The sequence below is a fragment of the Equus quagga genome, chromosome 19 (genome assembly GCF_021613505.1).
Source record: "Equus quagga isolate Etosha38 chromosome 19, UCLA_HA_Equagga_1.0, whole genome shotgun sequence".
NCBI classification, from domain to species: Eukaryota; Metazoa; Chordata; class Mammalia; order Perissodactyla; family Equidae; genus Equus; species Equus quagga.
In genome coordinates this window covers 20,191,191-20,218,933 of record NC_060285.1, presented here as the reverse complement: position 1 = coordinate 20,218,933, position 27,743 = coordinate 20,191,191, and the positions used below count along the sequence as shown (strand labels likewise).

Below are 27,743 nucleotides of genomic sequence, written 5' to 3'. Positions count from 1 at the left end.
ACTGCTGTGGTTGGGATGAGTCCTGCATGCTTTCCATTGCTGCTACCCAGGCTCTGAGTCCTGGATGAAGACAAATGGATCCTCTCACACTGCCATGATGATGATGTCTTAAACACAACTCTAAGTACAATTCTATCAATTTTATTAAGTCCTATGTATCACTTGATTTTGACCAGAACACACAGGTAATATGAACATCTGCTTTTTCAATAATATAAAAAGATTAAAACTTCTTAAAGAACCTTAAAGTAGAAACAGTATAGCTGTAGTGCTTCAGAGCCAGACTGCCTGGGATCTGCAACTATAAAAAGGGAATAATAAGAGAACACACCACAAAAGGTTTTTGAAGATTAAATGAATTAATTCATATAAAACTTAGAATAGTGCCTGGTCACATATTATTATCTGAATCAATGATTCTCAACAGAGGGTGGTTCCAACACCAAGGGGGCATTTTTGATATTCCTAATGATTGGGGTACTACAGGTATTTAGCGGATGAGAACCAGGAATGCTAGTCTACATGACTTTTGAATGTCAGAGTGAAATTAAGGAATACCTTAAAAGGTGGGGACATTTCAAGATAGGAGATGTTTTTGCAATCTTTGTTAGTACTCCATCCCGTGGCATACCAGTGAATTATTTTAATGCTATCCATACAAAAACTGGCTGATTTGCAAGAATATTATCCTTCCTTATTTTTTTAATGTGACATCCTATAATTTGTCGTGTCATGTTATTTCTATTTTGGTTAACATTATTTCCCTCTTTCACTCACCATATTTAATTATTTTCTATTACTACTGACATAAGTTTTTATTCTAACAACTGCAGTTTTGCTCAGGGCTATGACACTGCAGAACTCCAGATGGCACTATTTACATTGTGCTCTATGCAAACTACATCCCCGGAATTGTGCAACTTGGCAGCCTTGCCTCTACCTTACATTTTCCTGTTACTGTATTTTTCTGATATTCAAATGTATTCACTGTAAAGATGGACAAAGACTACCTCACTATGTCTTCTTATATAGTTGTATCTGAGTATATACACACTGCACTGCTATTCTATAACAGTTTGTTTTCTTTTTATAGAAATGTATAGTACAATTCAAGTACTATAATAACTTTTTATAATTATGTATTTTGATAGATTATATTTTTTATGAGTTTAAGTTTATATAGTAGGCATTATAAAAGGTTTGCTAAAAAAAGGGAGTATTGGGGGAAGGCCCAGTGGTGCAGTTGACAAGTTCTGCTTCAGCAGCCTGGGGTTTGCTGGTTCAGATCCTGGGTGTGGACCTTAGCACCACTTGTCAAGCGATGCTGTGGCAGGCGTCCCACACAAAATAGAGGAAGATGGGCGCGGGTGTTAGCTCAGGGCTGGTCTTAGTCAGCAAAAAGAGGAGGATTGGCAGCAAATGTTAGCTCAGGGCTAATCTTCCTCAGAAAAAAAAGGGAGAATTGAGAGTGATAATCGCTGACTTAAACGAGAACTTAAATTTCTTATAAACTTGTACAGATTACAGAATACTAAAACTAGATGGAATCTCAGATAAAATTTAATCTGTCATCTTCTATAATAACATTTTATATTATGAGTAGCACCTTGCTTCAGTTTGAATTAATTAAGTTATATTACAGAATGCAGAGAAGTAAGAAAGATCTAAAATATTCTTGTCTACAAATACCACCTTCTCAGGATGAACTTGAAAATTGCTACTCAGGCAGAAGACAGAAGGAGTGAGTTAGGAATGTAGGTACCAGAGCCAGACTGCCTGACATTCTGCTCCTCTATTAACAGCTGTGTCCCATTCTACAAATTACTAAGACTCTATGCCTTGTATCCCCATCTTATAAAATGAGGATAAAAACAGTACCTAAGAGCTGTTGTAAAAATTAAATAAATTTACAAAGGCAAGGCACTTAGAGTGGTGGTTAGCATACAGTAAAGCACTCAATAAAATATTTAGTAATATTTACTTATTAATATTATAACTCATTTACAGAAAATAAAATACCTTTGTCAGTCTTAGAGAAGCCTGAAACGGTTCTGAAATGTTTATTCACAGGTTTAAAAATGAATCATAATTACCGAGAATCTAGCACAGTGTCAGGTACATGGATACTTGATATTTGCTGACTGAATGAACTAGTCTATACATTAATTTATTCTCTATATATTTATTTGTTCTCTATTATAAGAGATAAACAAGTGACAATTTTGTAATGGACAGACTGACATACTAGTACAAGTGAGAACTATCTTTGTTCTGATTTAGAATTTGGCAGTTTTCAATAAAATATATAAACTTTATGAACCTGTTCAGGGGATAGATCGATTTGAAATGGTATCGCTAAGGCCACAAATGTCCTAGCTGATCATAATATTGTGTCTCTCTTGAAAATGCCAAAGTCAAACATCAGAAAACAGGCATAGATCAAAATAATGAATTTATTTTAAAAATTATTATTTTTTTAAGTTGTCATCGTGTCAGAGAGAAATATTCCTTCTGCTCTTTATAGGACAAAATGTTAAGAATCCATATTGTAGGATTGCTCTTATGATATAGTCTCTTTTGTTAATATATATCTCATAATGTAATATTCCTTTGCACTAGGGTATAGTATTTTACATCGTAAAGCTTAGTATTAAAAAAAAATTGTATTCACTTATTTTACTCATTTATTTTATTTACTCACCATCTTAAAGTGTACAATTCAGGGGCACTTAGTACATTAACGATGTTGTGCAACCATCACCGATATCTAGTTACAGAACATTTTCATTATCCCAAAGGGAAATACCGTACCCATTACGCAGTCACTCCTGTTCTCTCCTCCCCCCAGTTCCTGGCAACCACTATCTGTTTATGGATTTGCTTATTCCTGGAGATTTTATATAAATAGAATCATAGAATATTTTATGTCTAGCATCTTTCACTTAGTAAAGTTTCATCAACTTGTAGCATGTATCTGCACTTCATTCCTTTTTATAGCTGAATAATATTTCAATGTATGGATACACCACATTTTGTTTATCCATTCATTCACTGATAGACATGTGGGTTGTTTCCACCTTTTGACTACTGTGAATAGTGCTGCTAGGAACATTCCGTTATAAATTTTTGTTTGAATACCTGTTTTCAATTCTTTTGGGACTATACCAATAGGGATAGAATTGCTGGGTTACATGCTTAACTTTTTGAGGAATTGCCAAACTGTTTTCCACAGTGGCTGCACCATTTTATATTCCCATCAGCAAAGTATGAGGGTTCCAATTTCTTCACATTCTTGGCAACACTTGTTATTTTCTGTCTTTTGTTTACAGCTATCCTAGTGAGTGTAAAGTAGTATTTCATTGTGCTCTTGATTTGCATTTCCCTAATGACTAATGATATTTGGCATCTTTTCATGTGCTTGGTGGCTATTTGTCTATCTTTGAAGAACTTTCTATTCAAGTCTTTGCCCACTTTTAATAAGGCTTTTTATTGTTGAATTATAAGACTTCTTTGTATATTTTGGATATGAAACCCTCACCAAATATATGATTGGTAAATACTTTCTCCCTTCTGTGAGTTGTCTTTTCACCCTCTTGACAGTACCCTCTGATGCCCCCAAGTTTAACATTTTGATGAAGTCAACTTATCTTTCTTTTGTTCTGTGTGCTTTTGGTGTCATATCTAAGAAACCACTGCCAAATCCAAGGTCATGAAGATTTGCCCCCATGTTTTCTTCTAGACTTTTCTAGTTTTAGTTAGATACTGTTGAGGATTTTTGCATCTATATTTGTGAGGGATATTTGTCTGCAGTTTTCTTTTCTTGTGATGTCTTTGTCTCGCTTTGGTATCAGGGTAATGCTGGCCTCATAGAATGTTAGAAGGCGTTCCATTCTCCTCTGTTTTCTGGATGCATTTGAGAGACTGGTGTTAATTCTTCTTTTAATGTTTGGTAGAATTTCCCAGTAAAGCATCTTGTCCTGGGCTTTCTTTGTTGGGAAGTTTTTAATCACTGATTCAATCTCTTTATTTGTTGTAGATCTATTCAGATTTTCTATTTTTTCTTGAGTTTTGGGAATTCTATGTTTCTGGAAATTTGTCCATTTCATCTAGGTTATTTAATTTATTGGTGTATAACTGTTCATAGAATTCTTTTATAGGGGCCAGCCCGGTGGCGCAGCAGTTAAGTTCGCACGTTCCGCTTCTCGGTGGCTGGGGTTTGCCAGTTCGGATCCCGGGTGCGGACAGGGCACCACCTGGCAAAAGCCATGCTGTAGTAGGCATCCCACGTATAAAGTAGAGGAAGATGGGCATGGATGTTAGCTCAGGGCCAGTCTTCCTCAGCAAAAAGAGGAGGATTGGCAGTAGTGAGCTCAGGGCTAATCTTCCTCAAAAAAAAAAAACAAAACTCTTATAATCCTTTTTATTTCTATAAGGGTGGAAGTAATGTCCCCACTTTTTCTAATTTTACTAATTGGCATGTTCTCTCTTTTTTTGTTTGTCTAGCTAAAAGTCTGTCAATTTTGTCATATCTTTTCAAAGAACCCATTGTTGGTGTCATTGATTCTATTATTTTCTATTCTCTATTTTGTTTATCTCTGCTCTAATCTTTATTATTTCCTTCCTTCTGCTGGTTTTGGGTGTTCTTTCTTCTTTTTTTAGTTCCTTAAAGTATAAACTCAGGTTATTGATTTGAGCTCTTTCTTCTTCTTTTTTATTTTTTTTAAGGAAGATTAGCCCTGAGCTAACATCTGCCACCAATCCTCTTCTTTTTGCTGAGTGAGACTGGCCCTGAGCTAACATCTGTGCCCATCTTCCTCTACTTTATATGTGGTATGCCTGCCACAGTGTGCCTTGACAAGCGGTGTGTAGGTCCGCAGCTGGGATCCAAACCAGTGAATCCGGGGCCACCAAAGCAGAACATGTGAACTTAACGCCTGTGACACCAGGCTGGCCCCTCTTTCTTCTTTTTTAATGTAGGTGTTTACAGCTATAAATTTCCCTCTCGTACTGCTTTTGCTGCATCCCATAAATTTTGTATGTTGTGTTTTCATTTTCACTCATCTCAAAATATTTTCTAATTTCTCTTGTGATTTTCTCTTTGATCCATTCATTGGCTGTTTAAGAGTGTAATGTTTAATTTCAATCTATTTGTAGATTTTCCAGTTTTCCTTCTGTTACTGATTTCTACTTCATTCTGCTGTGGTCAAAGAAGATATTTTGTATGATTTCAATCTTCTAAAATTTATTTAGATTTGTTTTGAGGCCTAACATATGGTTTATTCTGGAGAATGTTCCGTGTGCACTTGAGAAGAATGTGTATTCTGCTGATGTTGGGAGTGTCTGTTGTATGTTTGCTAGGTCTACTTGGTTTATAATGTTGCTCAAATCCTCTACTTCCTTACTAACCTTCAGTCTAGTTATTCTATTTAGGTTTTTTTTTTTGTGGAAGGAAGATTCGCCCTAAGCTAACATCTGTTGCCAATCTTCCTCTTTTTGCTTGAGGACGATTGTTGCTGAGCTAACATCAGTGCGAATCTTCCTCTATTTTGTATGTGGGATGCCACCACAGCATGGCTTGATGAGTGGTGTGTAGGTCTGCACTCAGGATATGAACTGGCAAAACCCAGGCCGCTGAAGCAGAGTGCATGAACTTAACCACTATGCCACTGGGCCAGCCCTAGCATGTTTTTTTTAAGCATGGTATCATCTGCATATAAAACAACTTCCAAGGTGACACAGGCTTTGACTGTGATTGGACATGGATTTCACTAATGTACCTTTTCCACCAACATGCAGACCCAGACTACAGCAGGCATTACTTTAGTATAGCGACAGGAATGATTCCTGGGATGCAAATGGCTATTTCCACTGCCCAAATTGTACAGTTACCATTTGGCTAGTGTCTTTATTTGTAACTTGGAAATTCTAGACTTTGAGTTAATGAGGATAGTTGTATTGAAATGTTTTTCTATTGTAGTCTGTCCTCTTAGAATTCCTTCTTTCCTTTGTTACTATGAGAATTTAAGATATTTACTACTCTTCCTTACTTTGAACTTCCTGATTTACTTATATTTCTGTTTCTCTTTAAAATCTTATCTATATTGCTTAGCTTTTGGCCCAAGCGGTTCGACTTTAATAGCCAATTAGAATTGTCCTTTACTTCTGGTTGGCAAACTAAGCCGATGAATTCTAAATTTAGCTCCCCAGCTACCACTGCAATGATGTTATCAACCCCCAAATCCCAGAGGCTTACAAAAAGAAGAATAAATTTCTTGCTCATGGGTCTGTGGGAAGTTCTATTTCATAATGCCAGATGGGTCCATAACTGCTCCATGTGTTTCTCATTCTAGGACCAGGAGCTATCTAGGACATACTCATCTTATAGCAGAAGACAGAGGACAGTAGGTCAAGACAAACCAAGTAAAACATTTAAAGTGTCTGCTTGTGTCACACCTGCTAACATTACATTGGCCTAAATAAAATCACATGGCTAAGCCCAACAGAATGGGAAAATCTCCTCTTTCCATGGGAAGCAGGAAGAGAGAATAAGTATTTGCTGAACAATAACACCATCAACCAGTCTAGCAAAATAAGAAAATTAGGGGTGGTGTAGTGACTTTTCAAAGTTAAATCTATTCAAATTAAAGGACTTACTCTGAAGTTAAGCTCTTTTGCCTTTTTAGAGTAATAATGTTCTCTTTTAAAAAATGAAGGTAATAATAGAACGCAGTAGACCTTTAAAAATTCTTATTACTTGACAAAATAAAAAGTTGGCAACCCTCTGTCAGTCTCCCAAAATTTTAGGACAATTTTACTAGTCTACAAAAATCCCAATGTCTACAACCAAATAAAAGAATCACAGACCACTGACTGTAATCCCAGGTCTCCCTGGCTGTTGTTCACTATTCAGAGGCTATTCTTTGGCTTGCAAAGACACTCATTTTCCTCCCTCTCAGGTTTCATTATTCCAAATGTTTATGATTAGGAAAGTCCATGTGTTAAAGAACTAAAATGTCATTATTTATTTCTAGTGATCTAATCTTTCACCTAAAAAATGGTCCCATTCACTCTTCAAGTCTTCATACAAACTTGATTTTGTAACACTTGGGGCCCTAGAATCTTAATGTCAGTAAATCTTTCATGTCCCTGACATGAAAATTTTAACAGGCAGTATGTAACGAATAATGGCCAAAGACTCTATAACTTTAAAAAGATGAGCTATTAAGAAGATTAAAATTTAAAAAGTAGCTAGTGGCTTTACTTCCAATGTGAAAGGGCACGTATTCAACAGTTTTATATGTATATAAGTGTTTATAAATACTAAAGATTTTGTCATAGCCCTATCAAACATTCAAATCATGCAAAACTGCAGAGCTGTGGTTTTTTTTCACTCACAGTTCTGTTAAAGCAAATGAAGCAATTGGCACTCCTCTAATGACTGATGCCATCATTTCACTCCTGACTCCTCAGCTTATTTCCACCTCCCACTCTTGCTCTTCATCTTGTTCCTCATTTGTGATATTCTCCAGCTTTAGGCACTATTAAAATGTTATAGTTACCTCATCTGTTCCAAACTAGGGAGTGGGGCGGAAGAACGTGATATTGAAATGTATTATATCTACAGAAAACCTTATACAGAGACTTTCGAATTTCTGAAAACACAAAATTTCCTATCAGTCTTGCTTTTAACAAATGAGATTCGCAGTTCATTATTACTTACTAACGTATCAGACAGGATCTGTGAAACGACTTCACAATATGGCAACTGCCTTTCGTTATTCTACTGATCTCGTCCAATATTGGAGAATTTGACCCAATGTATATTTGGATTTCATAAATGTGTAAATCACATCCATGAATCAGCAAGGGAAGTTTGCATTAAATTGGAGGAAACTCAACTCACTGGTTTTGAAACTCATGTTTGTGCCATACTTACAATTTAAATAAAGTACGCTTCTTTTACAATAGTTTGTGGCGTATATATAGAAGTTATATTTCCTCTAATTTTTAAAATGGAATTCTCATTAAAATAAGATGAAAATTCAAAAATGTGGTGGTAACATAAGCAACATACCTGCAGGTATGATCATCACTCACACTTGCAATTTCTTGGCCTTCTTTGGGATCAAACACCAAACTATTAATGAAGTCTGAATGGCCCTCTAAAACCTGACATAAGCGGAAAAGTTAATAAGAACACAGGAAAATAATCTACAATGTTCCCACCTAATATTTTTACCTTGCTGCCTTAAAAGCTTTCACTGCATGCTTCTCTTTTCTATAAATATTCCTTAAGCAATCTGCTATTTTTAAGGCATGATTTATTCACCCACTTTTCTAGAAGGTTTATCTTGGGAAGAAGCTGATCATTCAACACACTGCTATTAGCTTGATTTTTCTTCTCTAGTATGCATTTCTTACAAAAACACACACACTTTTTTACTGTACCTGTCCTCACATCACCTCCTTTCTCACTTATTACATAAAGCTTAAATAAAAATTAAAGCCAAAAGAACTTTCTGGGGCACTGCGATAGAGTCCCCCTCGACTTTTTACTTCATACTTGCTATGCTGCACCTAATAAACACGGAGTACGGACGTCACCTTCTAAGGTCTTTATTCACGTGCTCAGTGGGACTGCCAGCACTGGCGACAGCTAGTACTGTAGGCCCATCATCACAACAATCCAGAAATCCTCTTCTGGCTACAGAAGGAACAAATGGAAAGTTGCAAGGTAGAGGCCTATGTGAGCAGGCAAGGTTCAACTAGTCTACATCTTTATCCTAAACAGCCTGTCAGATAGCAGATATTTAAACATTTTAATGGATATTGTTCTTGCTTCTTTGCTCTTCTCTACCTTGTAATCCTGCCTTGCTCTATGCTGTACTGACCATTTGTTCCCTTGAAGTTTGACTCTTACTCTATGTGTGTTCACGTCTATTAAACTCCTACTGTCCCCAACTGTGAATCTCTAATTCTCCCTCATTTGCTGTGCTTACCTAAATATTTTAATTTACTAAGTGATATCAGGTTTATAATCTTACTAGAACCTAGTTACTATAGCCTAAAACAGAGTAAATGAGACCCTAAATTACATACTTTAAAGATGACGATAAAAAAGTCACTTTAAATTGGGATAAATCTAATTAAAAAAGCAAAAAATAATAAATATGTTTTGAAATAGAATTCTGAATTATACCAGTCAACATACCTTGTATTCATTTTTATCTTGAAGATCTGAAGTAAATAATCTAATTTTCAAATCAGCAGCTGAAGTACAAAATCTGGAAGCAAGAAAAAACAAAAACAAACCCATTTTCAGTCTCTGTTAAATGAAAGTTCTCCCCCGCTTTTGCAATCATGGGTTTTTTGGGGAGGCAGAAGGAAGATGCTGTGGTTCTTGTAAAAAATGTTATATAGCTATTACAGACAGTAGGAGGCACTTAAAATTTTTTTGGAAAACAACCAAAAATTATATATTTTGGATTTTTCTCTTCAATAATAGAAGTATAGAATTTTATTATAAATCACCACATGAATTTAATTTTTAACTTTTCTTAAAAGTTACACGAGGATGGATTAAGAAAGTATCTTCATTTTAGCTAGGTCAATATTAGATGTTAAACATATTGTTACACATCTACCTTAGTCTTTGCCTTCTTCAGTTATCCAGAAGCCTTCTTACCTTTTCTATTCCTCTAAATAAATGAGATGAAAGAAGATAATCATTTTATAACTATAAAAGCTGGTATATTTATATCTACTAAAAGCTGGAGTATTATTTGTACTAACTCTAACATTTAAGATACTTTTTAGTAGTTCATCAATGTATGTCACATTAAAAAAACAAATCTAAGGGGCTGGCCCCATGGCTGAGCGGTTAAGTTTGCATGCTCTGCTTTGGTGGCCCAGGGTTTCACAGGTTTGGATCCTGGGTGTGGACCCAGCACCGCTTATCAAGCCATGCTGAGGCGGCGTCCCACACAGCACAGCTAGAAGGACCCGCAACAGGGTGTACAACTACGTACTGGGGGGCTTTGGGGAGAAGAAGAAGAAGAAGAAAAATCTAGGCAATACACAACTATTTTTTAACTAGTTCACTTTTGATCCTACAATTTTTAGGTTCTCAGCATGTCAGATTATGGCTGGGGAAGAAATACAAATTATATTTATATAGTGAAAAATAAAGTTTATTTCCAACTGTTTTTAGGTAAATGAGTATCATGCAAATCTAAATTTCTTTAGTTCTGACTACCTTAAAGTTAACCATCTTTTTCTCAACTAATAAATTTAATTTAAATAAAATTTAAGTTAAATAAAAGCAAAGCTTCTAATCTATAGACCCAGATGTGCTGGTAGATCTCTGCTGCCACACCTCCCTTTAATGATTTGTCAAGAGCGATCGGAAGAAACAGATCAAAGCCAGCACGGAAACTCCCTCTTCTGCCCAAGGCTTTCTCAGAGGGGAAATTAAAAATTGCAGTAAAATAAGGTAGTCTTCTTCTCTCCACGATGGGGACTATGCTGTTTTGAGGTATTCATAAACAAGGATCAAATTTTCCAGTATTTTGCATTTCCCTGAGTTCAGAGGGGAAGATGCATAAGCAAGGTAGGTGAGAGGTATGTGTATATATGCGTGTGTTATCTGTGTGCATGACTATGGCGGGAAGAGTCTTAGGAAACATCCACATTTCCTAGAAATAACACTGAGTAATTTAGAGGTAGCTTTGTAGTTTTTAATTTTAGTAGTTTCACTATATACTTTCCAAACAGGAAACAAATTTTAACAAAGATTACTTTCTAGTGAGATTCTTTTTTTTTTTTTTTAATATTCAGGAGACATTTAATTTCTTATTCTTTACATTTTTGAAATTATTTATGATTACTATGTTAACTTTTTAAAAACTGTGGTCAGAAATACATAAAATTTGCCACATTAACATTTTTAAGAGTACACTACAGTAGTGTTTATGCACACTGTTGTGAAACAGATCTCTAGAACCTTTTCATATTGTAAAAACTGAAACTCTATATCCATTGAACAACAGCTCCCCCTTCCCCACTTCCCTAGGCCCTAGTAGTCACTATTTTATTTTCTATTTCCAAGAGTTTGACTATTTTAGATACTCATATAAGTGGAATCATGTAATATTTGTCTGTTTGTGACTGGCTTATTTCACTTAGTATAACTTCCTCAAGGTTCCTCCGTGTTGTAGCATATGATAGGAATTACTTCTTTTATACACATATGCATATATATACACACATACATATGCATTCTTCATCCATTCATCCGTTGTTGGATAGATTGCTTCCACTTCTTGGCAATTGCAAATAATGCTGCAATGAACACCAAAGAGCTCTTCGAGACCCTGCTTTCAATTCTTTTGACTATATATCCAGAAGTGGAATTGCTGGGTCATATGGTATTTTTAATTGTTTGAGGAACTGCCATACTATTTTCCATGGTGTGTGCATCATTTTACTTCTCACTAGCAGTGTACAATGGTTTCTATTTCATCACATCCTCATCAACACTTATTATTTATTTTTTATATATATATATATTTTTTAATTTTTTTAACACATTATTTTTTTATAGTAGCCATCCTAATGGGTGTTGGTGATATCTCATTGTGTTTTTGATTTGCATTCCCTAATGATTAGTGATGTTGAACATCTTTTCACATGCTTGTTGGCCATTTGTGTATCTTCTTTGGAGAAATGTCTATTCAAGTTCTTTGTCCATTTTTTTTTTTTAAAGATTTTATTTTTCCTTTTTCTCTCAAAGTCCCCCGGTACAGAGTTGTATATTTTTAGTTGTGTGTCCTTCTAGTTGTGGCATGTGGGATGCTGCCTCAGCATGGCCTGATGAGCAGTGCTGTGTCCGCGCCCAGGATTCGAACCAGCGAAACCCTGGGCTGCCAAAGCAGAGCATGCGAACTAAACCACTTGGCCACGGGCCCGGCCCTTCCTTGTCCATTTTTTAAACAGGTTATTATTTTTTGTGATATTGAGTCGTAGGAGTATAACTCAATTATACATTTTTGGAGATTAACTCTTTATCAGATACATGGTTTGCAAATATTTTCTCCCATTCTCTAGCCTCTTCACTCTGTTGATTGTTTCCTTTGCTGTGCAGAAGCTTTTAAGTTTTATGTAGTCCCACTTGTCTACTTTTGCTTTTGTTGCTTATGCTTTTGGTGTCATATTCATGCAATCACTGCCAAGACCAATGTCATGAAGCTTTTCTCCTATGCTTAATTAGCTAGGAGTTTTATAGTTTCAGGTCTTTAATCTATTTTGAGTTAATTTTTGTATACGGTATAAGGTAAGGGTCCAACTTCATTCTTTTGAATATGGATATCTAGTTTTTCCAGCACCATTTGCTGAAGATCATTTAACCATATATGTGAGGATTGGTTTCTCAGTTCCCTATTCTATTCTATTGGCCTGTATGTCTGTCTTTATGCCAGTAACATACTGTTTTGATTATTGTACCTTTGTAATATGTTTTGAAATCAGGAAGGGTGAGGCCTCCAGCTTTCTTAAGTTTTTTTTTTTTGGCTATCTGGGGTCTTTTGAAGTTCATTTGAATTTTAGGATTTTTTGATTTCTGCAAAAAATGTCATTGGGATTTTAATAGGGAGTGCATTACACTGTAGACTCCTTTGGGTAATATGAACATTTTCACAATATTAAGCCTTCCAATCCATGAACATGGGCTGTCTTTCCATTTATTTGTGTCTTCTTTAACTTCTTTCAGCAATATTTTGTAGTTCTTGGTGTACAAGTCTTTTGCATCCTTGGTTAGCTAGTGAGATTCTTAAAGGGTTTATTTGAAAGGGTACACGACGTTACATTAGTACACAGTCTATCTTGCATTTCTATGTATTTATAGAGTGCATATGAATGTTATCATCTGCAGTAGGTTGAATAGTGGCCCCCAAAAGATACGTCCAGTCCTAACACCTGGTACCTATGAATGTGAACCCATTTGAAAACAGAGTTTTGCAGATGTAATTAAGTTAAGGATCTCAAGATGATCATCCTGGATTTGGGGTGGGCTCTAAATCCAGTGATGAGTGTCTTCATAAGACAGAAAAGGAGGAACACGGGAAATAAGGAGACGTGAGGACAGAGGCAGAGACTGAAGTGATGCATCAAAAAGGCCTGGTGGCATAACAGTTAAGTTTGCGTGTTCTGCTTCGGTGGCACAGGGGTCGCAGGTTCGGATCCCTGGTGACCTAGTACTGTTTGTCAAGCCATGCAGTGGCAGTGTCCCACATAAAACAGAGGAAGATTGGCACAGATATTAGCTGAGGGCCAATCTTCCTCACATACACACACACAAAAAGGGCAAAAAACATGAAGGACTCCTAGCCACCACCATAAGCTAGGAGAGAGGCATGGAACGGATTCTTCCTTAGAGCCTCCATGAAGAACCAATCTTGCCAACATTTTGATTTCAGACTTCTGGTCTCCAGGACTGGGAGAGAATCTGTTGATTACTCCGCTTGGCCTCGTCTTGCCATCACCACGTCCTAGCTGTGTAACTCGAGGACGGCACTTACCTGATCTAGGTCTCAGTCTCCCCTCTTATAAGGTGAAGGGAACTGGATGCGTTGACTTCTAATGTCCTTTCATGAACGTTTAGTTCATAAACGTAAGCACTCTATTAATTCTGTTCTAAAATGCTCTTCACTTTCCTTTAATTTAATCAATACCTGTAATTAATGATGAATTCTGAAAACAGGTTCTTTGATTTGGGACATTATAGGCAGGGGAAAAAAAGGAGAGGGCTCAAATCAAACCATGTTCACTTAATAATTTAACTATGGTCCTGATGGCAACTAACATATTTCTTAAAACCAAAAACTCTCCTGTGCTCCTTTGGCACACAGGTGGTGTCATAGGTTACTAATGCCCAAGTTTTGACATCAAGGACTTGTCTAAATCAGCCCAACACCCCCAAGTCTAGGCTAGCCAACTTTCCTTTGACTAAGCCTAGGAAACTTTCAGTCTTGTCAGTTCATCACCTTATCCACTCTTCACATCTCTGTTGCAGATGGAAGAGACAATGAAAGGGAGAGGAGAAAAGGAAGGCCTAAGAAACACTGAAGAGACGTGTGCTAACTGCTACGGGAGAAGTATGTTTTGGGTATGTTAAGGAGATAATCATTTTGGAAAACAGTTTGGCATTATCTACTCCTAAATATATATTTAAAGAAACGTGAGCACATGCACACTATGATACATGTAAAGGGATGTTCAAAGCAGCATTATTCATAACAACCCCAAACTGGAAGCATAGTAGAATAAACTGTAGTTTGTTCATAATGGAATACTATATAGCAATAGAAACCAATAACCAAAGCTACAAGTAGAAACATAGATGAATCTCACACATACAACGTCAAGTGAACAAAGCAGGACAAAAAAAGGATATTACTATTCCATTATAAGGAAGTCCATAAGCATGTAAAAATAAACTATATTGTTTAGGGATGCATAAATAGCTGATAACACTATAAAGAAAAGCAAGAAGATCATTTTCATAATAATCATGAGAATGCTTATCTTCAAGGGGAAAGAAGGTTGAATAGGGAGGGGCACATGGGGGCCTTGGGCACTGGCAATGTTCTAGTTCTTGACCTGGGTGATCATTACATGTGTCTTTGTTTTACAATAATCACGTTAAACTGCACACATATATTCTATGCACTTTTTGGCATGTATGCTATATTTCCTACATACAAATAAAAGATAAGAAAACTAAAAAACAAAGCTTATTCTACCTAATTCTCTTCTTTTGAATTTGTCCCATTATCCTTTTGGGTATTCATTATTTCCCTAGTCAGAGGAAACTCTAGAACAAATTTGCTACAAGAACATTACTAACGTGAGGTCCTCCTAAAGCAGAGTTCCTCACCTATGTCCTAAAGAAATCATTTAAAAATCTCTGTTCAAAATATGATCTCTAGAACATAAGGTTTTTATATTTTTATAAGGTTTTTAAAAGAAATATCCCAAGAAAAAGAGTTTGTAAAGAAGGTATTACTAGCAGAATGAGGCTAAGTTCAGTAAAAACATCAGAAAACAAGGGAGTTACAGGGGTCAAAGAATATTTACTTAGAAAATTAATGAAAGAATCTTATTAGGATTAAAAGAAAAACAAAACCACAAAACTTTATGGCCAACCTTGTGCTGTTCCTTTTTTCTCCAAATCTTTGCTGCTTTAGTTTATACATGTTGAGGGTATTTAAGTCACCCTTTAATTAAACCAGAAAATATCAGAGAATTGAAGTAAGGTGAACAGTCTACTCTCTAGCAAGTGTAAAAGAAAAGCAAATGGGGATGAAATAAGAGTAGAAAGGCAGAGTGAGAGAGAGAACAGAACTTAAGGCAACTAAATGCTAAAGATAAAACATTAGGAAGAGTTTCTTTTTAACTGTAAGATAAAAGGTAATGATGGTAAGAGAGATATGAAGTTATACCTCAGTCATCTTGACAGACAACTATTTAGTCATGAAAAAAATACTGTTTACTTTAGAATACTATGAAAAAAATGTAAAGTTAACTAAGAAGTATAAATAGGGGCTGGCCTGGTGGCATAGTGATTATGTTCCTGTGCTCTACTTCAGTGGCCTAGGGTTTGCAGGTTCAGATCTTGGGTGTGGACCAATGTACCACTCATCAAGCCATGCTGTGGTGGCATCCCACATATAAAATAGAGGAAGATTCGCATAATGTTAGCTCAGTGACAATCTTCCTCAAGCAAAAAGAGGAAGATTGGCAACAGATGCTAGTTTAGGGCCAGTCTGCCTCATCAAAAACAAACAAACAAACGAGTCTAAAAACTTAGATATATAGCTTATATAGTTTAATCACAATTGTGTAAAATTACTTATGAAAAAAATGGAAAGGGTATTGGGATGGCATTTTAAAAATATTTCTGTATATTCTAAATTTGATATAATGTGTATTATTTTTATAATAAAAATACATAATTTATTTGAAAACAACAAAATTGTGCTGTCAGCTTGCTTTAAAAATACTCTCTTTAAAATTAATGACCAATTAATGCTTTGAATTTATTATTTATATTTGCATAGTTCCAAAAAGGATTTGAGGCAGCTTATCAAAAAGCAACAACAATAAAAGATGAAATAATACAGCAAATCCATTAAAAGGCCAGAAAAACAGGCACCAGGCAAAACCACAGGAAGTAGCTGGTTTCTATAGCTTTCAAAATCTGCTGCAGAATGCACAGAGACTGACTGACTCTTGCTTAGCTCCACATTCTGTGAACGCTTCCTTTTAATATAAAAGGAAATGAATAGCACATTGGCTGTTGACAATGACATATGTATGTTGACAAGAGCTGTTGTGCAGATTATTTAAAACTCAGTTAGCTAAAACCTGTAAAAGCTTCTAGAGAAAAACAAAGAACATCTTCACAATCTCGTTGTAGGCAAAGATTCCTTAGAAAGGAAATAGAACTCACATGAAAGACTGCTCAACATCATTAGCCATCAAGGAAACATCAGTGTGGTACCAACCAGAATAGTTAAAATTTAACAGATTGACAGCAATCAATGTTGGAGAGTAGGTAGAGCAAGCTGAACATCCTTAGATTATTGGTGAGAACATAAAATGGGAGAAGCACTAAGGAAACTGGTACTTTCATAAAACGTTAAACAGACATCTACCCTCTGATTCAGCAATTCTACTCCTTAGAGAAATGAAACCACATATCCACTAAAAGCCACACAGAGGGATGCTCATAATAGCTTTAGTCATAATAGCTAAAAACTGGAAACTGCCCTGGTGTCCATTTATAGGAGAATGGATAAACAAATTGTATCATACACTGTAACGGAATATTCCTCAAAAATAAAAAGAAATGAACCATTGGTATACACAATGTGGCTAAATCTCAAAAACATTAAGCCAGATACAAAAAATACATTCTGAATGATTCCACTTATATGAAGTTCTAGAATAGGCAAAACTAATTTCTGGCAATAGAAATTGGATCAATGGTTGTCTTGGCAGGGGATGGCTGCAGGGACTGACTGGGAAGGAGCACAAAGAATCTTTCGAGGTAACAGAAATGTTATGTATTACCAGAGTGTTGGTTATACAAGAATGCATCAGCACTGACCACACTGTACCCTTAAGAGTTGAGAATTTCACTGTATTTAAATTATTTCTTAATTAAAAAAAATTAGATTAGTAGGTTAATTTAAAAAAACTAGCTCAGTAAGAGCTAACTTACAGTTGCTAAATACTGTTTACTAAAAGAAGACATATCTTTTAGATTTGACATTTGTGGAAGCAAGGTTAGTGTTTTGTAACAAACCTTAAATAACCTGACATATTACTGTCCTTGTGAAGAAGGCCTCAGCAGGTGGTGATACGATTTTTCTCAAAAAGCAATCGTTCTTTTCAAATGCTGTCACAAAAACTGAAGCCTAAGCATTAGAGCTATAGTTTCATGTACTGCTAAACATGAAAATGTGACCTTGGCCTATGTATGGGGCAGTAAGGGTGATTAATGACTCAACCAAATTTAGTTATTTTAACGGAGATGTACTTCAATAAGTGGTAAACTCAACAAAGAATCTGTGAAAACTTCAAACGATTCAGATGAATCTCAGGTGAAGAGCTTTGTTCTTAGACCCAAACACACGTTCAAGGTGTATTTAAATCACAAATTCAGACAATAAGCCTAAATTATGAAATAACAGCAAATGTTAAAATATCTAACATCTGGAGTTGGGGAAGACGGAAATGGAGGAAAAAGGTCCCTATGATGAAAGTTTCAGATCACTTAACACAAATAAATATTGCACTTGATAATTTTAAACTTACTTGATTACTGGAGGCAATGAATCAAGTCTAGTCTCTGGGCTCCAAGCTATGCCATCCACCCTGACTCCATGGTGAAACGTCCGTAGTGTTTTATACTGAATTCCTTCAATGTCTGCTTCTTCCTCCTAAGCATACACAGTAAATGTTTTAATAAATTATAAGAATAAACAATATAATACTCACTATTTCATTATAATGAATTTATCAGGTCATATATATTCCTTTGAGAAGTTCAAAAGATTAGATACTGAGATTTACTTGGTTCACTGAACAACAACAACAACAATATCCAAAGGTGTCTAAGCATCACAAAATAACTTCCTAAGGCAACTAAAAACACACAGTAAACATGTTATACTTTTTATCTTACTCAGGAGACATTTTAATCCTAATAATAAATCACAGCAAACACAATGAAAATGGAATGCTCTAAGAATCAGAATATTCTAGGCAAATGAATTACCATACATGGATTACCAACTGATAATATAAAAAAATATACAATGAACATAAAGTTTTGATCATGTGTAAGATCCTTTGGGACCATATGATGCCTCACAGTCATTATAATGAGTATCAGTGACTTTCATATAGTATTATATATGGCGTTATACATGGGTAAGATGTTACAAATTGTCCATCTATACTATTATGTCTATGAATATGCAAATAACAATCTGGTTAACATAGTCGTTTGGATATTCGACTTGATGTTTAATAAAGTCAGTTTATTTGCCTGGTTCAGTACCATTAAAATGATTTCAGTTTATCCTCATGGGAAGATGAGGGGGAAAAATGAATTTTGAAAAGTCAAGTCATCTAAGTCTAGCAATATGGACAATAACGTGAAAAGCTTTCCCACTATAAAAACAATGTAAAAATCCAAATCTAGAGAAGCAAGCGAGCACCAAGGCATATAGCTATCTCAAGGACATTTGCCCACATCCAATAACTAATAGCTTCAGTTTGCAGGGGACCGAAGACAAAGCTTAGCGCCTGCACAAGGAAGGATGCAGATCAGAGATCTCGGCATAGATCCAGAACCTTTAAAGGGGAAGTAGGAAGAAACCCCAAAAAGCAAAACCGTCAAGCAAAATACCTACCATGGGTGAGGGCCAAGAAAAAGTCACTTGGAGAAATCTCAACCATTTGCTGGCCCTAACACGAGTTTGAGGTTGAATTCATACTAACTATGTGTTCCCCAAAATGACAATGTATTTCCAAATGGTCCTATGTTGGTAGTAGCCCCAAGCACTTGACAGACAAAGGCAAATTCTCTTTGGATGAACTACCTCTATCCAGGAATCAAAAAGTTCCCACAGATATAGTTCAATCAAATATGATCTTATATGCATGCACTCCTACACGAAAACAAAATACCACAAACACAAACAGAAGAGTCAAACCTGCAAAGACATTAGATAAAATAATTAGAGACAAGAGGGCCTGGCCCTGTGGCATAGTGGTTAAGGTCGGGCATTCCACTTTGGCAGCCCGGGGTGCACGTGTTTGGATCCCGGGTGCAGATAGAGCAGCACTTGTCAAGCCATGCTGCGGTGGCATCCCACATAAAAAACACAGAGGAAGATTGGCAGAGATGCTAGCTCAGTGACAATCTTCCTGAAGCAAAAAGAGGAAGACTGGCACCAGACGTTAGCTCAGGGCCAATCTTTCTCACACACACATACAAAAATCAGAGACAAGAACAGAGATATTTATAGAGAAATAGAATAGATAATCAAAAATTATGAATAAGCAACAAGTAATTATCAAAAATGACCAGGCAGATTTTAAAAAGAACTAAACAAAACTTTTAGATGAAAATACTGTAACAGAAAAAAAGAAAATCAATGCTTAGAGCAGCTAAAAGACAGATTTGAAAAAATTACTTGGAATGTAGCAAAGAGAAGACAAAAAGAGATGTTAAGAGGCATTCACTGAGAAAGTTCCACCATATATCTAATTTGGGTTGTAGGAGAGAATAGAGGGAATAGGGGAAGAGGGAATATTTGAAAAGATAATGGCAAAGTATTCTCCATACTTGATGACAGGCACCAATACATATTGTTAGAAAGAACATTAAATCTCAGGCAGCTTAAATAAAAAGACACCTGCAGCTATACTGAAACTTCAGAACACACACAAACTCGTCATATATATATATATAGATGGAGAAAGAGGGGGAGGAGCGAGGGAAGGAGATTGAGTGAGAGGGAGAGAGAGGGAGGGAGGGAGAAAAGGTGGAAGAGAAGAGGGAGAGGAGAGAGAAAAAGAGAGGTCCAGGGAGATGGGGATCTTAGCAACAGCATCCAGAAAGAAAAGATAGGTTTCCTATAAAGATATTTCCTATAAAATAATTAGAACAACCATCGACTTCTCACCAGAAACAACAAATGCAAGAATAGAGTAGAATAATATCTTCAAAACGATGACAGAAAAAACTCTAGAATTGTAGACACAAAAAACTGGTTTTCAAAGATGAAGCTGTAGTAAAGATATTTTCAGAAAAACAAAAACCAAGAGTTAACCTCAATAAACTCTCACTAAAGGATCACCTACAGCAGGGGCTGTCAAACCGCGGCTCATGAGCCCAATCTGGCCCATGGCCTGGTTTCATATGGCCCACGACCTGAGAATCACTTTTATATTTTTAAGGAGTGGCAAAAAGCAAAGAATAATTTGCAACAGACACCTTAAGTGGCTGGCAAAGCCTAAAATATTTACTATCTGGCCCTTTAGAGAAAAAAGTTAATAGTAAACTTTTCTGTGTAGTAAAGGCTGTGCTTTCAGGTGAAGAAAAATAACCCCAGAATGAAGGCCTGAGATGTAAGAAACAGCGAGCAAAAACTCAAGGGAAGACAGGTGGGGAAATCTAAACAAATACTAGCCACATCAAACATCAAATTTATGGGTTAAAATGAGAAGAAAAACGATAGAGAACTAAAATATGACAATAATCTAAGTCTAGAGAGGGTAATAACTGTTCAAGAGTCAAAGGTCCTTGTTTTGTTCATTAAGAAGTTAAAGATATTAATTTTGGCTTTGTCTAATTAAGTATACATATTAAAGTGTCTTTGGTATAAAAAGAAGAGAAATAGCATGTAAAACTTCCAAACTATCAGGGAGGAAAAAAATTAAAGGAGGGGGTAACAAAAGGCAAACAGAAGACATAAGAATATTCATGTTGGTAATGTTTTCAATTAAAAAACTGAAAACAAATGAAGTTTGGCATAAATTTAACAAATACAGTGTTAATAGCAACAAACTGTAGAAAAACATAACACAAAATAGTTTCATTGATATAAAGTTTAAAATATGAAAAGCAATATATTGACTTGTAACACTTCCACATATGGTAACTCTATAAAGAAACACAGGAATTACCAACACAAAATGCCAGACATGGTTACCTCTTGGGGGTGAGAAGGCAAGGCAGTAAGGGAGGAATATCCAGGGGGCTTCAAAAGGAATTATATTCCATTTCTTAACGGAACTAGGTAGTAGGTATACAGGGATCTGTTTTGTTATTATTCTTCATATCTTATATAGATAAACATATTTTAAAATAATTTTATAAGCTTAAAATACTACAATTTTAAAAATAAATAAATCATTGTTTTGTTATTTAAATCAATACCCTAACTGGGTCTAGAGACTAAACCAAAACTTCTGCATGACAAATTTGCCCATGGAATCTTCCATATTAAGTGACCACAATTATTTTCTATAAAAGTTTATAAGATTATAAAACATCAGGGAAAAAAATCCAGAGCAGGTGAAACTTGATATTTAATGGAATACATAGTCCACATAAATAGGAATTATCTGAAGTTCTATTCTAAGAATTCAATTCACTCTGAATCTAAATGCAGTTTTATAATGTATACTTTAATTGAATCCTAGTAGATGCGCTGATTTTTCCAGGATAGCCTTTGGGATCCTAGCAAACAGATTTCACAAATATGTTATACATGTCTTTCTCTACATAATTCAGATAGCCCTTGAAAATAACTTTAAATTTCAGGTGGACTTAGAGTTAACAGCAAAAAGTTTTTCCATAAATGAAAAAAGGAAATATAAATGCATTTATCAAGGAAAGAAAAACACTGTCAAATTTTATTACTTCATAATTAGTGTGTATAATAACTGTATAGCTAACAGCCAGATATGCCAAGGCAGCAACCACTACGCAATTTAAAAACAAGGTTAGGAACCTAATCATAGCTGACTTCATGGTCTGCGTTACACCTATATTTCCACACTTGACAAATCAATCTTCTAAAAATGAAGTTTTTACCATCAAAATACACATTAGTTTGCTACTGTAACAACAGTGTTGACAATTAGATCCTGAAGTTTGTTATCCAAAGTATATACGAATTTAATGGGTGGTCGTGGGGATAAGGAAATCCCAGGGACTGTATAGCCCGAGCTTTATATATTACCAATGAAACCTTTTTTCCTGGCAGCAATGTCTGTCGCTGAGCCAAGTGAAAGGCTAGGGTGTGTGTGTGGTATAGGCAGAGACGAATGCTATTTTGGGTTCAGTTTGGGGTGTAGGCAGTATTGTATAGGCAGGAAATTAAGATACTTTGGAAAACTTGCTATAATACAAATCATTATACAGGGCTCTAGCATATTTGAGGTTGGGGCAAAGCCAGGTTGATGAAAAGGCTATTCTAAGGGTTTGAAATTGGCAGGCCCTCCCACCACACCCATTTAAGGCCAAATACAGAATTTTAGTTAGATGAGACTGTAACGTTTACCTAGTCCACTTCTTCCAACTAACGCTTGAATCTCTAGTAGAATTTCTGGAAAAAGAGTTTGGACAACCCTTCTCTGAACACTTTCAGTGAGAGGGAACTAGCTATTTCTTGGAGGAGCTTATTCAATTTGGGTGTAGTTCTAACTATTAAAAGAGTTCTCTTTAACATTAAACCAGGGGGCCAGCACCATGGCCGAGTGGTTAAGTTCGCACACTCCACTTTGGCGGCCCAGGGTTTCACTGGTTCGGATCCTGGGTGCGGACCCAGCACCATTCTTCAAGCTATGCCGAGGCAGCACCCCACATAGCAGAGGCAGGAGGCTCTACAACCAGAATATACAACTACGTAGTGGGGGACTTTGGGGAAAAGAAGGAAAAAGAAAAAGATTGGCAACAGATGTTAGCTCAGGTGCCAACTTTAAAAAAGAGAAGAAAAACAGAAAAAAACTAAACCAAAATCTCTTTCCATGTAAATTCTACTCATTGCTCCAAATTCTGCTCTCTGGAACCATACAGAGTAAGTCTAATTCAGTAATGGCAAATATCTGGCTGCAGCTCATCTCCCCTAGGTGAATACATTCAAGGAAGCACTTTCAGCATCAATCTTAAAGCACTATAAGCAACAACTCCACTCAAATAGAATTGACAAATAACACAAAATATATTTACCATTGAGTTTAATTCCTCTTCCACGTGACAGTTTTAAACATTTTAATATCACTCTGAAATCTGTCTTCAAATACATTATCCCCTTTGAATCATAACACACTGCTGAGAACTGAAGCAAACATTAAACACTGCTTTCAATCTACAGAGGATATAGAGCTGTGCTGTCCAATATGGTAGCCACTAGCCACATGGGGCCAAGAAGCATGCAAAATGTGGCTAGTTCAAGCTGAGATGTATACACTTTATAAAGTGCCAAATGCACACCAGATTGTATAAAAAGAATACAAAATAGCTCATTAATAATTTTTATATTGGTTACATATAAAATATTTTGGATATGCTGAATATGTTATTAAAATTAATTTCATCTGCTTTTTATTTTTCATAATGTGGTTACTACAGCACTTAAATTTATATTTGTGACTCACATTATATTTCTATTGGACAGCACTGAATTAGCTCCCTTTGGTAGTTTAATCATTGCACTGATTCTGGTGAACATCCAGGTGACTAAAAACCGTAAGTCACAATTCTCCCTGGTAGCTCTAGCAGTCTACCATTTTAAGACTTTATATTCATCTTTATTAAATTTTAGCTTGTTCAACTTGGCCCATTAATCCAATCTATTAAACAATATTTGGATGCTGAGCACACAGTCTGGCACCCAACAGGTGCTCAATAAATATTTGTTAAATGAAGTCTGTTCATCCAAGCATTAGGTATCCTTCTGTTTCATGTTCTATATAAATTGAATGCACTTGCCTAAATCAAGTGTTCTCATCCAAGTCCCAGCAGAGGCCTTGATTCATTATTGATGACTTTTCAAAGACTCAGAAACCTTCATGCTCTCTCTGCCCTTTACACATAAGACTTTTAAAGCTGTTTTCTTATTGCATTGCTTTACATTTAAACACCTCCTTGAAGGCAGGATGCCTGCTTTTTTTTTGCTGAGGAAAGTTTGCTCTGAGCTAACACCTGCGCCAATCCTTCTCTACTTTGTATGTGGGATACCTCCACAGCATGGCTGATGAGCAGTGCAGGTCTGCACCTGGGATTTGAACCCACACACCTGAGCCACTGAAGGGGAACTTTAACCGCTGGGCCACAGGACTGGCCCCAGGGTCCTTGCTTTTTTAATGGATGCATTATTAGTTCCCAGTAGCTGATCTGCACTTAATGAATATTTGACAAATACATGACACCAATCAACAGTAATATCATTCAGCTCAAATTTCCATCATATTCAAAAGAACACCATGAGATTCTGAAAAATGCTTTGTTGATATTCAAATTCACCATATCAACAGTGTTTTCCTAATAGTCGCAGAATGAGGATTGTCTTTCTGACAGGAAGGTGAAAATCTTTCAGTTCAACTGACCTCTACTTAGTTTTCTCTCAAGACTTAGTTTTCTCTCAAAGTGCTATGGAACTTCAAGGTTCTAGCATGAGAGAACAGGAACAATATTTAATCATATTTAAGTAGATAAAAAATAACTTCAAAGGGAGGCAATAATTTATTCTGAATCCCCAAGGGCAAATTATTGGAACTCAATTCTCCATAACTGTTTGAACTACAGCTTCAATCCATATGAATAGCAGCATAGAAGGAAAAGAATAGGGGTTCAAAGAGTCTAGACCTTGTTTTCTCATTTACTAGTCATACAAATCCCTGCACTTCTTTGAAGTAGAACGGAAACCCCACGAGGACAGGGAGAGTTGTTCGACTGTATCTCCAGTACTTGGCACAGAATACAATTTGTGTTCACTACTTGTGAAATTAATAAAAATCCAATTCTTTCCTTATGTAATTTGAGGATAAGACCTACACTGCCATTCTCACAGGTCTGAGGATCAACAGGGACAACCCATACGACTACAAACCATAACGGAACAATACAAATGTTTTTGCTAGTTTTTTCTCATTTTGTCATTTTTCCCTCTTTTGCTCCCATTTTCTCTCTCTGCCACCCATCACCTCTGCCTTTCTTTTTTCCCAATTTTTTTCTCCCTTCTTGACTTTCTCCCTCAACGTTTCTTAGTTGAACATAAACCAGAGATAAAGCGTATTTATTTCAGTATTTTTGAACACAATTCTACATTCACAGCTATTAATTTTAAAAGTCATGAAGTAAAAAGTTAGTTTCACCTGTAGGGGGATGCTTTATTTTTCTGTAAGTTAGTAGCCTGCATTAGAAATATGGTTTCCCCTTAGTCTTTTTCAAGAGTGTGCTGTATTATTTCACTTAATCCTGTGACTTTTTATGATGCTAACCTCGCAGTCCAGCTGAAGCCAGGCTGAGGGTCATGTTTAGACTAAAAGCGAGAAATTCCTCCCCCAACTCTAAGAGACAATATGGGATAATGTCAAAGCTCTTTTATTCTACTCAGATACCAACAAACCAAAGCCTTTAATTCATATTTTCCCCTTAGGATAAACATACATGCAGTCTAATTTTGTAAAACTTTATTTATTTACTGCACTGTAAAATGCTAAATTGCACTTATGATGTCAAAATGCTGTAAGATACTGAACTGCTTTTTAAGTAAAAGAGGAAATAATGTTTATGATAATGTCACTTTACTGATAGTTATTTTAAATCTTTCAAAATTGGTGACTGAGAAATTATCTCCTTGATTAATCTAAGAAGTATTGTTCTATGAATAGTATTCCGGTACGCAAAGGACCAACCAGATTCTTGGGGTTGAACTCTCATTGTTCAAAGTCTCTCTTACATGTAGACCTACCTTTCCTGTGAGAAAGTATGGTGCGTGCTCACCACAAAGCAATCTTACCTTGGTGATTAAATATGGGGTTGCACCTGAGTGCCACCACTGACCAAGTCAGTGACAGCTAAAACATATATATGTATTAAATGTGCCAGATGCCTTCCAGGAACATTACATGTACTAACTCATTACACTCTCACAAAAACCTATTAAGTATTATTTTCCTCATTTTTATACAAAAGTGGCTAAGTACCTGCTCAAAGTCATATAGTTATTAAGTGGTAAAGGCCAGGCAAGAGTAAAAAGCTAGGCATTTTAGCTCCAGATTTCATTGTCTTAATGACTATACTAAACTGCCTGTTCAATTAATATGATCCCATACTTTGTACATGCTAGATGTATGCTTTAGATGTATAAAAAGTATGACAGCATATTAATAGAAAAGCTGAATATCATGACAGCTATAAAATCTCCTGGAGGATCATTTTTCAGGCTCTCAATCTTAGCTTATTTTCTATGTCAAAGAGGAATGTAGAAAAGCTGGTTTAAGAAATTAATTAGATCTCTTTAATTGGTGTTTTCCCTGTACATACCAATGTTCAGTTAATCATAAACTTCAATTACCAGAATATTGCATTTCTAATCATGACGCAAAAGAGAATCCTTATATTCTTTTTTTACTATTTAATGTTTGTATAAATCTCAGGCATATATTACTAGAAATATCTTTCTCTGTAGTTCTTCCTGTCTTTTTTTTTTTACATTCAAACTCAATATACTTTCAAAGATTAGCCAAAATTTAGTAAAGTTTGTATGGTTTCTTATCAGTGAAATATCTTCAGTCATTCACTACAGTTTTGTACACTAACCTGAAATGTACACGTGCCAACAACCACGTAATTATTGCCACCATAGGCAATTAGGTTTCCTGAATCTCCACTCTCAAAAGGATTAAATTCTACCACATGCACATAATCTTCACAATCAACAGTGTAGGCAGCATTTCTTGTGGCATCTTGCTTCATCTTGAATGTCAAGACTGGAGCAGTTGTAAAAATTAAATAGCCTTCTACTGGACAAGGTCACGAAACTGTGGATTACAGCACATACACAGTTAGACAGAAACCGTTGGTGTTAGTCACTTTCAGCAAATGACTCAAAATAAGGATGGGGCATTGCAAACATCACAGCTCAAAAAAATTTAAAGTATTTTTTACTAAATTAAAATATTTTTATTGAATTTTTAATTAAATTAAATAAGTTAAATACTTTGTGAATGATACCTGCAGAATAAATTACCATAAAATTGTTTAGATTATCTAAAAGATACAGTGAGTCCTTGAAGATGGAATCACTTTAAGAGTAAATATATTCATAAAAAATTAATGACAGTTAACATTTAGGCACCACTATTTGCAGGGGCCATGTTAAGCATTTTACCAACATTATCATGCTTAATATTTGCACAAAGCTAGGAGGGAGGTACTACCTATGGTCCCCATTTTACAGATGAAGAAATGGAGACTTCAGGAGGTTAACCAGCTTGCCAAACTCATAAGATGAGCCAGAATTTGAAAAGACTTCACTATGTGTTGGACACCAGTGCTAGAGCAGAAAAACACCCCCCCCCCCCCCCCCCCCCCCCCCCCCCCCCCAACGAGCAACGAGCCAGAGAGCCTGTGGATGGCAAACAACGAAAAAGAA

The 27,743-nt window shown here is 35.9% G+C and overlaps 1 protein-coding gene across 1 annotated transcript in view; it reads right to left on the bottom strand.

Moving 5' to 3' along the window:
- The window catches only part of NUP37 (nucleoporin 37), a 46,510-nt gene that overhangs the window by 17,860 nt on the left and 907 nt on the right, over nucleotides 1-27,743 (bottom strand). The window contains exons 2-5 of the mRNA XM_046646843.1: nucleotides 26,909-27,129; nucleotides 17,878-18,002; nucleotides 9,212-9,284; nucleotides 8,075-8,169 (exon numbers count right to left, since the gene is read on the bottom strand). Coding sequence (XP_046502799.1) covers nucleotides 8,075-8,169; nucleotides 9,212-9,284; nucleotides 17,878-18,002; nucleotides 26,909-27,064 — 449 coding nt within the window. The 5' untranslated portion in view covers nucleotides 27,065-27,129. The remainder of the gene's footprint in view (nucleotides 1-8,074; nucleotides 8,170-9,211; nucleotides 9,285-17,877; nucleotides 18,003-26,908; nucleotides 27,130-27,743) is intronic.